The sequence below is a fragment of the Thalassophryne amazonica genome, chromosome 3, assembly GCF_902500255.1.
Source record: "Thalassophryne amazonica chromosome 3, fThaAma1.1, whole genome shotgun sequence".
Taxonomy (NCBI): Eukaryota; Metazoa; Chordata; class Actinopteri; order Batrachoidiformes; family Batrachoididae; genus Thalassophryne; species Thalassophryne amazonica.
In genome coordinates, this window is record NC_047105.1 from 23,079,575 (window position 1) to 23,092,307 (window position 12,733).

Consider the following 12,733-nt stretch of genomic DNA (forward strand, 5'->3'; position numbering starts at 1 on the left):
TGTGTTTTTAGGAATCCGCTAGCTTAGCGCAGTTACTAGCTCTTAGCCGATTTAGCATGGCGGCTTCTCCTGTCTCTCCCGCACTTTTCTGCTCTGGGTGTGAAATGTTTAGTTATTCCTCGGCCTCCTTTAGCAGTAATGGTACTTGTAATAAGTGTAGCTTATTCGTAGCTTTGGAGGCCAGGCTGGGTGAATTGGAGACTCGGCTCCGCACTGTGGAAAATTCTACAGCTAGCCAGGCCCCTGTAGTCGGTGCGGACCAAGGTAGCTTAGCCGCCGTTAGTTTCCCTCCGGCAGATCCCGAGCAGCCGGGAAAGCAGGCCGACTGGGTGACTGTGAGGAGGAAGTGTAGCCCTAAACAGAAGCCCCGTGTACACCGTCAACCCGTTCACATTTCTAACCATTTTTCCCCACTCGGCGACACACCCGCTGATTATTGTATGGCCTTGCCTTACAATATAAAGCGCCTTGGGGCAACTGTTTGTTGTGATTTGGCGCTATATAAATACAATTGATTTGATTTGATTGGTGGATTACTGCAGAGATGGTTGTCCTTCTGGAAGGTTCTCCTCTCTCCACAGAGGAATGCTGGAGCTCTGAAAGAGTGACATAGGCTTCTTTGTCACCTCCCTGACTAAGGCCCTTCTCCACCGATCGCTCAGTTTAGACGGGTGGCCAGCTCTAGGAAGAGTCTTGATGGATCCAAACTTCTTCCATTTATGGATGATGAAGGCCACTATGCTCATTGGGACCTTCAAAGAAGCAGAAATGTTTCTGTACCCTTCCCCAGATATGTGATTCGAGATAATCCTGTCTCTGAGGTCTACAGACAATTCCTTTGACTTCATGCTTGGTTTGTGCTCTGACATGCACTGTCAACTGTGGGACCTTATATGTAGACAAGTGTGTGTCTTTCCAGATTATGTCCAACCAACTGAATTTACCTCAGGTGGACTGCAATTAAGCTGTAGAAACATCTCAAGGATGATCAGTGGAAACAGGAGGCACCTGAGCTCAATTTTGAACTTCATGGAAAAGTCTGTAAGTACTTATGTACATGTGATTTCTTAGTTGTTTTTTTTTTTTAATACATTTGCAAAAATCACAAACAAAAAAAAAACCCCACATTATCATTATAGGGTATTATGTGTAGAACCTTGAGTACAAAAATGAATTTCATAGGCTGTAAAATAACAAAATGTGGAAAAAGTGTAGTGCTGTGAATACTTTCAGGAAGCACTATAGAAGTTGAAATATGATCATTGGCTCCTGGCAGGAGTAGTGGAGAAGTGGGTCGTGCACTTGGTTTTAGTGCAGAGGTTCCTGGTTCAAATCCCACCCCTGCCACATTTCTCCATGTAATGTGGAGAGGCTTCAGGAAGGAAGGACATCCAGCAATACTTGTGCCAATTCAGCATGCAGATCCACATCTGATTTGCTGGAGTGACCCCAAGTGAAAAACAATGGAGCAACTGAAGGAACTTACTTATGATTGATGGCTCCTCTTGTTCTCTAGAGTGTTTTCATATTTTTAATCCACTCATCCTGTCATTTAAGGCATAGTTCATCCTTTTAACCCATTCATGGAAGTAGATGACCATTTCAGACTTTGAATATGCTTCTAAAAAGTTGACATGATAATAGTCTTGAAATGTTTTGGAACATTTAAAAGTTGTGATTTTTATGTCTGCAGCCAGGTGGCAGAAAATTGTTATAGCTAGTACAAATTAGTTGTAGTGAAGCTTGATTTTTTTTTTTTTTTTATATTGTCCACTCGCTATATGTACCTGACATACAGGTGAATCAAAATTGTTTCCCTCTCACTTTGGTAATAAACTTTGCAAATATGCAAATATCCTGTTGGCCAAGTGGTTAATGCGCTTGGTTTCAGTTCAGAAGGCTCCGGGTTCAAATCCCACCCCTGCCACATTTCTCCATGTAATGTGCAGTTGCGTCAGGAAGGGCATCCGGTGTAAAACCTGTGCCAATTCAACATGCAGATCCACCTTGGATTTGCTGTGGCGACCCCGAGTGCAAACAAGGGAGCAGCCTAAGGGACTTGCTTTTACTTTAAATGTGCAAAAACTAAAGCTAGAGTAGCATTTTAGTTTCACAGGTGCTTTACCATGTAGGAGAAATAATGCACCTCAACTGTCTGTTTTCCACAATTTTGCAGCGTTGGTGTTTTGGCTTGTTAGACCATGAGCACAAAGCCAATTTTGGCAAAATTGGTACCACTTATGGGGTCTAAATAATGCATACAATCCAGCTTCAGTATACTGTGGCCTACACAAAAATCTATAGTGGCCATCTCAGGGTGGTAGCTGTAATCAGGTAGAGGTCCATGAGTGTTTATACAGGGGTCAACAATTTGAAATTCTCCAATCATCAATAAGTTGAAAAGTGTACCACATTATTTGTGTGATCATCATAAAGATAAAAAAAAAAAAAGTTTAACTTGGCACTCAGGGTCCCTTATAAACAGTTAGAGGACTTGGCAAGGATAGGGAAGTGTTGGATGAGCTTCTTGGTCTACTGCCACTGTGACCCGAATATGGATAAATGGCAGAAATTCAGTGAAGGAATGAATGTGATGGTCTAGTGGTTCAGCGGTGGGCTTGAGACCAGAGGATCCTCAGTTCAAATCTCTGTCAGACCAGAAAATCAAGAGCCCTTGGGCAAGGTCCTTAATTCTGAGCGCCTTGCATGGCAGCACCCTGACATCAGTGTGTGAGTGTGAGAATGTGTAGCAATGTTGTAAAGCACTTTGAATTTCTGATTCAGATGGAAAGTGTCATATAAATGCAGTCCATTTACCATTTATTGGGTGTTCTGTTAACTGGCAGCCTCCTCTACCTCCTGAGCTACTGTTGTCCCCTGGCGAAACCAGTCAGTGTTGCTTATGTTTTGCAATTATCTAGAACGTTTATTTAAACTGCTCCTGAACCATCTGCAGATCCGTTTGAATTCTACATGTTCAATTTTGCCTACTGTCTCATCACACCAAAGGTGAGCTTACCAAAACAAAATACTGTCAGTGTTCTTATTAAAGGTGTGTGACCTTTAAAATTTCACAAAACTGACAAAATTTAATTCCTGCCAAAATCCAAGTATTATAATAATGGTTTATTTTTGTAACATGTTGCAAAATTACAGCTCATTTTAATGAAGAGAGCATATTTATCTGAGGGAAATTTCTTAGCGAATATTGTCTTTTTAATTCTGACACCGTTGTACAGATGGACTGCAGGTGGAAGAGCATGTGTCAGGTTTTGAGATTATCTGCTGTAACCTGATCCACTTGCTTGATTGTAGGATGGCTTGTAAATCACTTCAGAAGTGTTACCTGGTTTCAAAAATGGTGTTTTTAGATTTAGAAGTGTTTATTTCTCATGAACATTTACAACATATATGAGAAACATATTTATGCATAAATAAGCTGTTGTGGTTAATTTTCCTCCATCTTGGCGAGCAGCCATCTGTCGTCACGCTGCCTTTCTTTACACTGATTGGTCTTGTCCTTCCCAGAATCCCTTTCCCAGATTGAGGGAAACACCCACGTGATTTATGATCTTGCTACCAATGGGATGTCATGGTGTCTGATCACTTGAATTTCTACTGACCAGGGGTCAAAATTCAAAATTGTTTCCAGGCAGCGTGAATGTGGTCATATTGGTAATATAATATTATGAATCCCTTATTTAAATGTGAAGGAATAAAATTATAGTGGTGCCTAAGAAAATTCTTTTTATGGCGTAAATCTTAAAAAGCCCAGAGGCCGTACAGTTTTAAAGAACATCAGAAAAATCGGCATAGTTTGCAATATGTCATAATACATGGAGGGTTTGGATCAAAGTTTGATTTAGTCTGTTTTCATGAGAATTAATTGTGTGTGTATGTATGTATAATGCTTCTATTGTCTCTGGAATGTGTACAGTGTCTGAATCAGGTAATATGTAACACCTAAGTAGATCCTTGTCATTTGACTGGTGGTTTGTATGCCACGTAACATTAATCATTTGCAATTTTTTTTTTTTCCATTTGCCGTGCAATTTGGTTCCATATGTTTTGCACCATTGCACGCTGCGACCACCTTCACGTAAAAACACAACATGCGTTTGCGTGCATGTAGCAATCAAACGTTGATGGGCCGCGCACTCATACTAGCACTCACGCAACCCTTGACATGGCGATGGTGCTTAGTTTAAAAATAAACATGGCAGGGTTTATTTTGGTGACAGACAACAGTTTGAATGGGCTTATTGACACTGCTCATTTTTCTAACACAAAAAACAAATCCAGTATACTGTAAGCTAAGGCTGCAGCTTTCGAATATTTTTGGAATTGAGAATTTTATCGATTAATTGGATAAAAAGTACTTTTGTGTTTTTAAACAATGTCAATAGTGGCAAGGCTCTCCCTAAGCAATGGCACAATGTCGCTGTGTTGCAGATTTTTAAGTTTAGGGTGTTCCCTCTCTCCCTGTTTCCCCGGGTAATTTATTTTTTCATGTTGAGTTTTGGAGCTTTGCTGAACTATAAGCCCAGGCGGTCTGTGAAATCTTCAGTCTGTGGACAGGACATTCTTTTTATTTTCTCTCTTATTGCACATTTCATTTGCACTTTTATTACTGTGATTTATTCCATGTTTAGTGTATATTTGTACATGCCGTACAGAGTGCAGCTCAAACCAAAGTCAGATTCCTTGTTTCCTGTGGATACTTGGCAAATAACACAGCCTTTGAGAAACGGCTGTGGAGTGCAGCATTTCCACAAAGCTGCACTGATAAATCAACTGTACAGCCTGTTGATTAAAAACTCTTATCAAATCTGAATAAAGGCATTTTTTGTAGTTAAACATGATTCTTTTAAAGTGAGTGTCCTTTCGCTTCATCTGTGGAGAGCAGCCAGTGGACCAGTGTGTTTTTTTTTAATTTTTTTTTATAAATATACAAACACACTAATTCACTTTAAATGCTCAATAAGTCCGTTTCAGACGATCAGCATGGACCCTTTTTCTTAAGACTTTATTTTACTCACCGTGCGGCTTTGTAAACTTGTAGCGTCGTCTGCTACTTTGATTAGCTCATACATTATTTATGCGCATGCTCTATGGGCTTCTTATGTTTGTTTTTATGGTATTGTTCCAGCTCCACATACAGGCCTGGCATATGTACTACAGCATTAAATGAGGCCTCAAACATTATTTTGTAATTAAATTATTCGAGTTAATTTGTTAATTGTTTCAGCCCTACTGTAAGCCATCTGGAGGCACTTGCAGTAATCGCTGAGATGTCTATAGCTGAAGTAGAAGTGCTGTCGGATGAAGAGCTCGACAAATTTCTGTGGTTATTTTTCTCTGGACTGAGGAAAGCAGACGGCGGTCTGTACATGAAGAAGTCAATGCACAGCATGAGGTATGGACTACATTGTCATGTTAAGACGGTGAGAGATGTTTATTGGATTGCTATTTAAAGTTTGTGTTGGACTGTTTTGAACCGCTTGACCTCAAAAGACCAGTGATGCACACCAAAATATAAGTCCCTTTTTCCTTGTTTCTGAATTAATAAAATATCAAATGTCAAGGATCTATTTTAGGTGTTTATATAAAACAACTAATGAATGATTTTTCACTTATGCAGTGGAAAGAGTTATTTAAATCAGTGAAAGATGAAATGTTCCATTCAACGAGGCGCCTCTTCGAATGGAACGTTTTGTCTTTCACAGATTGAAGTATTCTTGCACTCATAAATATTATTTGTATATTGGAGTACAGGGAGAACTGATTTGGAGTGTTTTTCAGAACCACCTTCAGTCCCAAACTGAAAGCAACACAGACAGTGCTTACTTTGTTCTGGTGGACAGTTACCTCAAATACTTCCTCCCAGTTGAAGGAAGCGTGCCCCCCTCCCCTTTCTCCAGCTCCAGAGGCTCTGTCACTGCACCCTCACCAAGGTATTCACAAAGGAATCTTTTGTCAATCAATTCTTAACACACTCAGGTTTTAGGTTTCAAAAGGAACATCTGAGGATGAGAATTCACTTTCTAAATGTATCTTTTGGAGAATGAAACTCAGTTTGAGCACAGTCGTGTATTCTTTGTTGTCAGATCTTCCAGTGTTTCCTTTGCTGGTTATGGTGTACATAGTTCCAGTCTCCTGAAACATCACATCTTCCACCAGCCATCAGTTAACGCTGATCCCGCGGCCCAGGAAATATGGAGGTCGGAAACACTCTTACAGGTAAAATGCTCTGTCTTGTGTCTGTGTGTTTCAAGATTAACAAAGTGTGTGTCTGATCTCTCTGTATATAAAGATTAGAGCCCAACTGATATGGATTTTTTTTTTGAGGGCTGATATTGATACTTTTGGAATCGTAAAAATTTTTTTTGCAATACTAATACATCTCCTGATAAGCATGATTGAAGTTTTTTTTTAAATATCTAACATTCCATTATCAAATGTTATGACAAAGAAATAGAACGGAATAGAGTTTTTTTTTTTTTTGTCATTGTACACATACATACATACATACATACATACATACATACAATGAAATTATTTTCTCTGCATTTAACCCATCCTAATTACAGTTGGATACAATCCAACCACTAGGAGCAGTGGGCAGCCACAGCCCGGCCCCCTGGGGAATAATGACCAAGTTTAAATATCAACTTTACTATAAATAAATATAATCAACAATCAGTGTATATCACCTTACCTTCACACACATTGACGGTTATTTGCTCGCGTTTGCAGAAAAAAAGGGTCTTGTCTATTTTAGCCTCGCTTACATGATGGCACTCACCACTTGTTTCTTGTTGTAAGACGCCCACTCTAATTGAAAATGAATGGCAGCTCGTCACTTTGCCTCTGACACTTGTAGCTAATATGACTAGGGATGGGTATTGATAACATTTTATCTATCGATTCTGTTTATCGATCCGATTCCTAATCAGTTCCCTTATCGGTACCTCTTGTGAATTTTCTGTGTACTGAAAGTAGGCTTTACAGGTTTTCTACGTCAACAGCATTCTACTGAGTCTTAAACTAAATAAATATGAAATTGGTCACTGGATCCTTAAACTCTGGACATAATAAACTCTACATGGTGGATCCTTGATCTCTGAACATAAATAGAAATAAACAAAATCTGTAGTTTTTGTCAAAAGCATTTCCTTTCAGACATTATTGGCATGAATGTCTTTCCATACGTATGAGCTGAGCTCTTGAAGCTGGCTGTACTGCACATCAGGATGTAATTCATAAAGAATGCAGGGCGTCTCATTTTGGGAAGAAAAACATTTTAGTCAATTGTAGTTTGTCTGTATTACAGCGTTTGGAAAGAGGTGTCATTTTATTTAAAGCGGCAATTTGTTTTGAAGTTAATTCCGACCGGACTCTGTCTCGGCAGAGAGCCGTACAGGGTTTGGAGCTGTGCCAGCAAAATGGAGGATGATTCTCGTTTCTTGACTGCAACAAGACAAGAGTCCCAGTTAGTGACTTTAATCCATACAAAAGTGACTCACGATTGACATATTTTAATGGGTTTGAGAGGGGTTAAGAAGCGGACTTGCTGCTTCTGAAGAGCAGCGAATCAAAGAACCAACAAGCCAGTGAATTGAAGCACTGCTTCTTTGGTTCACGCTTCAAAGTGGAGTTGTGCTGCAGACGCAGTTGATTACAGAGCTGCTGCAGGGTCTGTAATCAACGTAGAGGAATGAACATTTTCCCAACAAACACCCTCAAAAACAACTCCCACTCTGAAGGACCGACAAGGGAATCGTTAAGCAAAAAGGCTATTGATGTTGGTGGATTGAATCAATTCTTAACGATACCCGAAAAGAACCGGTTCTTGATACGCAACCCTAAATATGACCAAGGGATGATGGGGTCTGAGCTAGAGCCCTGTGCTGGACCATATTCTTTGACCCGCTCCCGCTGAATTTCTGACCATTTCCACCCGCAGTGTGTGTTACAGTCCCACCCGCTCCCGCAATGGGTGTGTCCAGTCACACCTGCACACGTGAAACGCTGAGCGTACAATAATAGAGATGCATTGAATTTGTGTATTTTCCCATCCCATGGGAGAAAACACGTTATTTAGGCCATTAACCCTCTGGGGTCCGAGGGCAATTTTTGGACAGTTCACTCGCCTGGCATAAATGTCTTAAAAGTTCACCCTGTATCCCACAATCAACTAGTATGTCTCTTTTTTCAGGACAGCCTGTATTTTCAGAATATATATGCTATGGTTGTGTTTTGTAACTGTAATAAAGGTTTACAATCAGAAATGAAAAAATAAAGCGGAAAATAATTTTCCCCCACATTTATTCAAAACACACAGCAAACTATAATAAACAACTATTTTAACACTTTATAAAGGTTGTTTGGGGTCTTGTTTTAAAATAAACACAAATGCACATTTTGAACAATATATTTAAAATGGTCTATGTGTTTGTCTTTATGCCACATCTCAAAGCAATTCTATTCTGCTATTACACAAAGGCTGACAACACAAACTTTTTGACTCTCTCTTGGAATGTGTTCCTGCAGTGTAAACAGCCTCTCCGCAGACTCTGAGGCTCCCCCCCAATCAATTCATATGTGTAAGCGGCACTTTACGAGTGAGAGCGAGAGAGGCTTATTCAACAATTCCTGGCCAAGTAGTGAGTTATTTCTCCCAGTAACAGTCTTTGGTGGACCACGTGAGGTTGTATGAGGCCTTCTTACGCTGATCAGCTTCATTCATATTCGCAATGCTATGCTTTCACGCATGGAGCCAGCAGCCAAGGGGCTCTTCAAACAGCATTCACATGCCAGAGAGTAAAGCCTCGGTCCCACCGAATAATGAAGGCTGAAGAAGGAGCCACGCATGGGTGTGGGGTGATTATTTGAAGAATGACCCACGTTTTCATCTATCACGTATCCACTATGAAGGTGCCACTATGTGCCTCTCTGTACCCCGAATGTGCCACGTAGCAGCCTCTAGTGAGCCATGACCACCTGTCATTACAGCCTCGAATGGCTCGCATCAGCCACACTAAGCCACGTAGTGCCATGATAGCACCATGTTGGCGCACGTTTAGGCATGAATTTGGTCCAAACCTCCAGCCCTCCCACACCTTGTCCCTTTAAAGTGTGGGTTTTCAATTCACAGATTCACAGCAGCATTTACAGATGTCCCTTCTTCTTTTTTTTTTTTTTTTTTTTTTTAAATGCAGTCCAAAAATAGACACTCCATCACAGTTCCGCAGTTGTGCGCTGTACGCCAGGCTGCTGTCCACCTGTAATGCACCAGACCAGCTACACCCGAACCACGGGTTCCTGGAGAGCCACCTCTGTGCTCCTCGCTGGCTCCGCGGCTCTCTGGCTTTTTTTATTTTTTATTTTTTGCGGCTTTAAACACACAAAACTTTGTTTGTCCGTTTATTTCTGCAAAATCGCTCTTTTGCGCGTGCTGCTGTTGTCTTTTCATGGACAGCATGGACTGCTCTTTCTGGCTTCCTTTCCATCCATGGCTTGCTGGCTTTATTTTTTCACTGGCTTTAAGCACAATCATTTTTACAACGTGAATCCACTTTTACTTTGTGTTCGTCCGTTTATTTCTGCAAAAGCACTCTTTTGCGCGTGGTGCCGTTCTGCATACAGAATGAGGTGGCCGTTTTATTATATACACCTGTGGATCATTTTCAAAATACGAGGTCTGTTAGAAAAGTTTTATTTTTTTCAAAAACTATATGGATTTGAATCACGTGTGATTGCATCAGCCAAGCTTGAACCTTCGTGCGCATGCGTGAGTTTTTTCACGCCTGTCGGTTGCGTCATTCGCCTGTGAGCAGGCTTTGTGTGAGCAGTGGTCCACCCCTCTTGTCGGATTTTTATTGCGAATAAATGTCTGAACGATTTGGAGCTTTGCTGCATCAATTTTTTTCCAGAAACTGTGAGAGACCTCCAGGTGGACACCGTTCGGAAAATTAATATGGCTTTCAGGGACGATTTTGTGGGGATTACACAGATTAAGGAGTGTTACTGCCACTTTAAGGACGGCCCACAGCGTCTGAGAGCGCACCGCGCTCCGAGCGCCGATCGACAGGCTCACCCCGCTGAAACAACCAGATCATTTCCAACGTGAAGATCCGGGACGTCGTCTGACTTTCACAAAAAGGCAGGAGATAGGACATCAGCACTTTTTCGGCACATTCCACTGTTACCGGAGTTTTTTTTCATGGAAAGAAAAGCGGAGGATTGCGCCACCGTGCCGTTCATGGCACGGGACAAAACCACCTCCGTGTTGGTCTCACAGGACGGCTTTCAGGTGGCTTTCAGAAGGCTTCTGGTTGCTTTTCAGTCGTGTGATTATCCGAGAAATTGTGGATGAGCCTGGACATGCCAGAACATGTCCTGTGAGGTTTCATCACGGCGTTGCTTTGCACCATGTGGCTCCACCGCGACGTGCGAACTCCTCCGCACGTCTGTCTCAATGTGCCGAAAAAGTGCTGAAGTCCACGTCTTCCGCAATTCCTGTGCTAGTCAGATGACATACCGGATCAAGACAGCGTCCAGTTTAGAAATGAACGGCACATTCCACTGTTACAGGAGTTTTTTTTCATGGAAAGAAAAACGGAGGGACGTGCCACGGAGCCTTTCATTACGCGGTACAAACCACCTCTATGTTGGTCTCACAGGCCGGCTTTCAGGTGGATTTCATACGGCTGTCGGTTGCTTTTCAGTCGTGTGATTATCCAAGAAATTGAGCATGAGCTGGACATGCCCCAACATGTCCTGTGAGGCTTCATCACGGCGTTGCTTTGCGCCATGCGGCTCCACCACGACGCGCGGAACTCCGGTCCTCTTTCCATTTCCAGCTCATGCTCAAGTTCTTGGATAATCACACGACTGAAAAGCAACCAGAAGCTGTCTGAAAGTCACCTGGAAGCCGTCCTGTGAGACCAACACGGAGGTGGTTTTGTCCCGCGTCATGAACGGCACAGTGGCGCAATCCTCCGCTTTTTTTTCCATGAAAAAAACTCCTGTAAAAGTGGAATGTGCCGAAAAAGTGCTGATGTCCACTTCTCCTGCCTTTTTGTGAAAGTCGAAAGACGACGTTCCAGATCAACAAAGCCTTCACGTTGGAAATGATGTGGTTGTTTCATCGGGGTGTGAGCCTGTCGATCAGCGTTCGGAGTGCGGCGCGCTCTCAGATGCTGTGGGCCGTCCTTAAAGCAGCAGTAACACTCCTTAATCTGTGTAATCCCCACAAAATTGTCCCTGAAAGCCATATTAATTTTCCGAACGGTGTCCACCTGGAGGTCTCTCTCAGTTTCTGGAATTAAATTGATGCACCAAAGCTCCAAATCGTTCAGACATTTATTCGCAATAAAAAAACGACGAGAGGGTGGACCACTGCTCACACAAAGGCTGCTCACAGGCGAATGACGCAACCGATCGTGAAAAAACTCACGCATGCGCACGAAGGTTCAAGCTTGGCTGATGCAATCACACGTGATTCAAATCCATATGGTTTTTGAAAAAAATAAAAAGGTCGGATACTTAGCTAACAGACCCCGTGTGTGTGTGTGTGTGTGTGTGTGTATATATATATATATATATATATATATATATATATATATATATATATATATATATATATATATATATATATAATTTCTTCCGCAGCTTACAAGTCACCATGATACAACTTTTAACTTTGTGTTATGTCTTCAAAATCGGTCTTTTGCGTGCTCTCCACCTGTGTTGCCGCACAACTCCTGCTCTTAGCTGCTCCACTGGAGTTATTATCTTCCATGGCTTTAAACATGCACTTTCACGCAGTCACCCAAATTTTAACTTTGTGTTCGTCCAATATTGACTGAAATATCACTCTTTTGTGAGCTGGCGTTCTGCCTAAATGCTCGTTTGAAGCGTGATGATGAGTCACTGCCTCAGTGCGCACATACAGCGGAGCTCATGTGATCCATTAATTCCAGAAGTGATTAGAGGTATTATCGGCATCCAAGGTTTGACAGAAAATGATTAATCCGCTACAAAATAATTATTTTATATAGAGTCCAGCACACAGCCAGTGGAATTGTGTGCGCAAGACAGCCGCTCCAAAAGCCTCTCAGGTGCTGCGCACACAGCGGAGCTCATGTGATCCATTAACAAGATATTAAATTAACATACTTTTACATACAACAGACATCAACATACAGACATACTATTACAGCTAGGAACTGTTTTATCAAGCTATAAAAAACATTAAAAATAATTACCTTAAGCTGTTCAAAATACATCCCACATGGAGCAGGAAAGAGAGGAAGAAAAGTGTCCAGATGAAACAGTCCTCTGTGATGCCAGAAGTGATTAGAAGTGTTTTCAACATCCCAGGTTTGGCAGAAAATGATTAATCCACTACAAAATACAGTCCAGCACACAGAGCAGGTGCAATTGTGTGCGCAAGAGGAGGAGCTGCTCCAAAAATAGCCTCTCAGGTCCTGCGAAGGTGCCAGGCGCACGGATAATGGACTTTTTGCAGACTCGTAAGACCACGCAAATGCCTCTAAGCTGTCACAGTAACTCGAACACAAACTGTGCCACGCTGTTGTTGCTAAATTTTGAACATCTCCATGCTCAGAGAGGAGCCTCGTTAACTGAAGATAATGCCTCTAAGAGCCACTCTGAGCCACTATAATGCCACGGTAGCTCGCGAAACAAAAAAAACAGGGTGCGTGGC

At 41.8% G+C, this 12,733-nt stretch overlaps 1 protein-coding gene across 2 annotated transcripts in view; it reads left to right on the forward strand.

Annotated features, from left to right (window-relative positions):
- Nucleotides 1-12,733, forward strand: part of smpd4 (sphingomyelin phosphodiesterase 4) — a 57,009-nt gene that overhangs the window by 13,439 nt on the left and 30,837 nt on the right. For both annotated transcript variants that reach the window (XM_034165917.1, XM_034165918.1), the window contains exons 7-9: nt 2,957-3,009; nt 5,803-5,954; nt 6,108-6,240. In XM_034165917.1, coding sequence (XP_034021808.1) covers nt 2,957-3,009; nt 5,803-5,954; nt 6,108-6,240 — 338 coding nt within the window. The remainder of the gene's footprint in view (nt 1-2,956; nt 3,010-5,802; nt 5,955-6,107; nt 6,241-12,733) is intronic.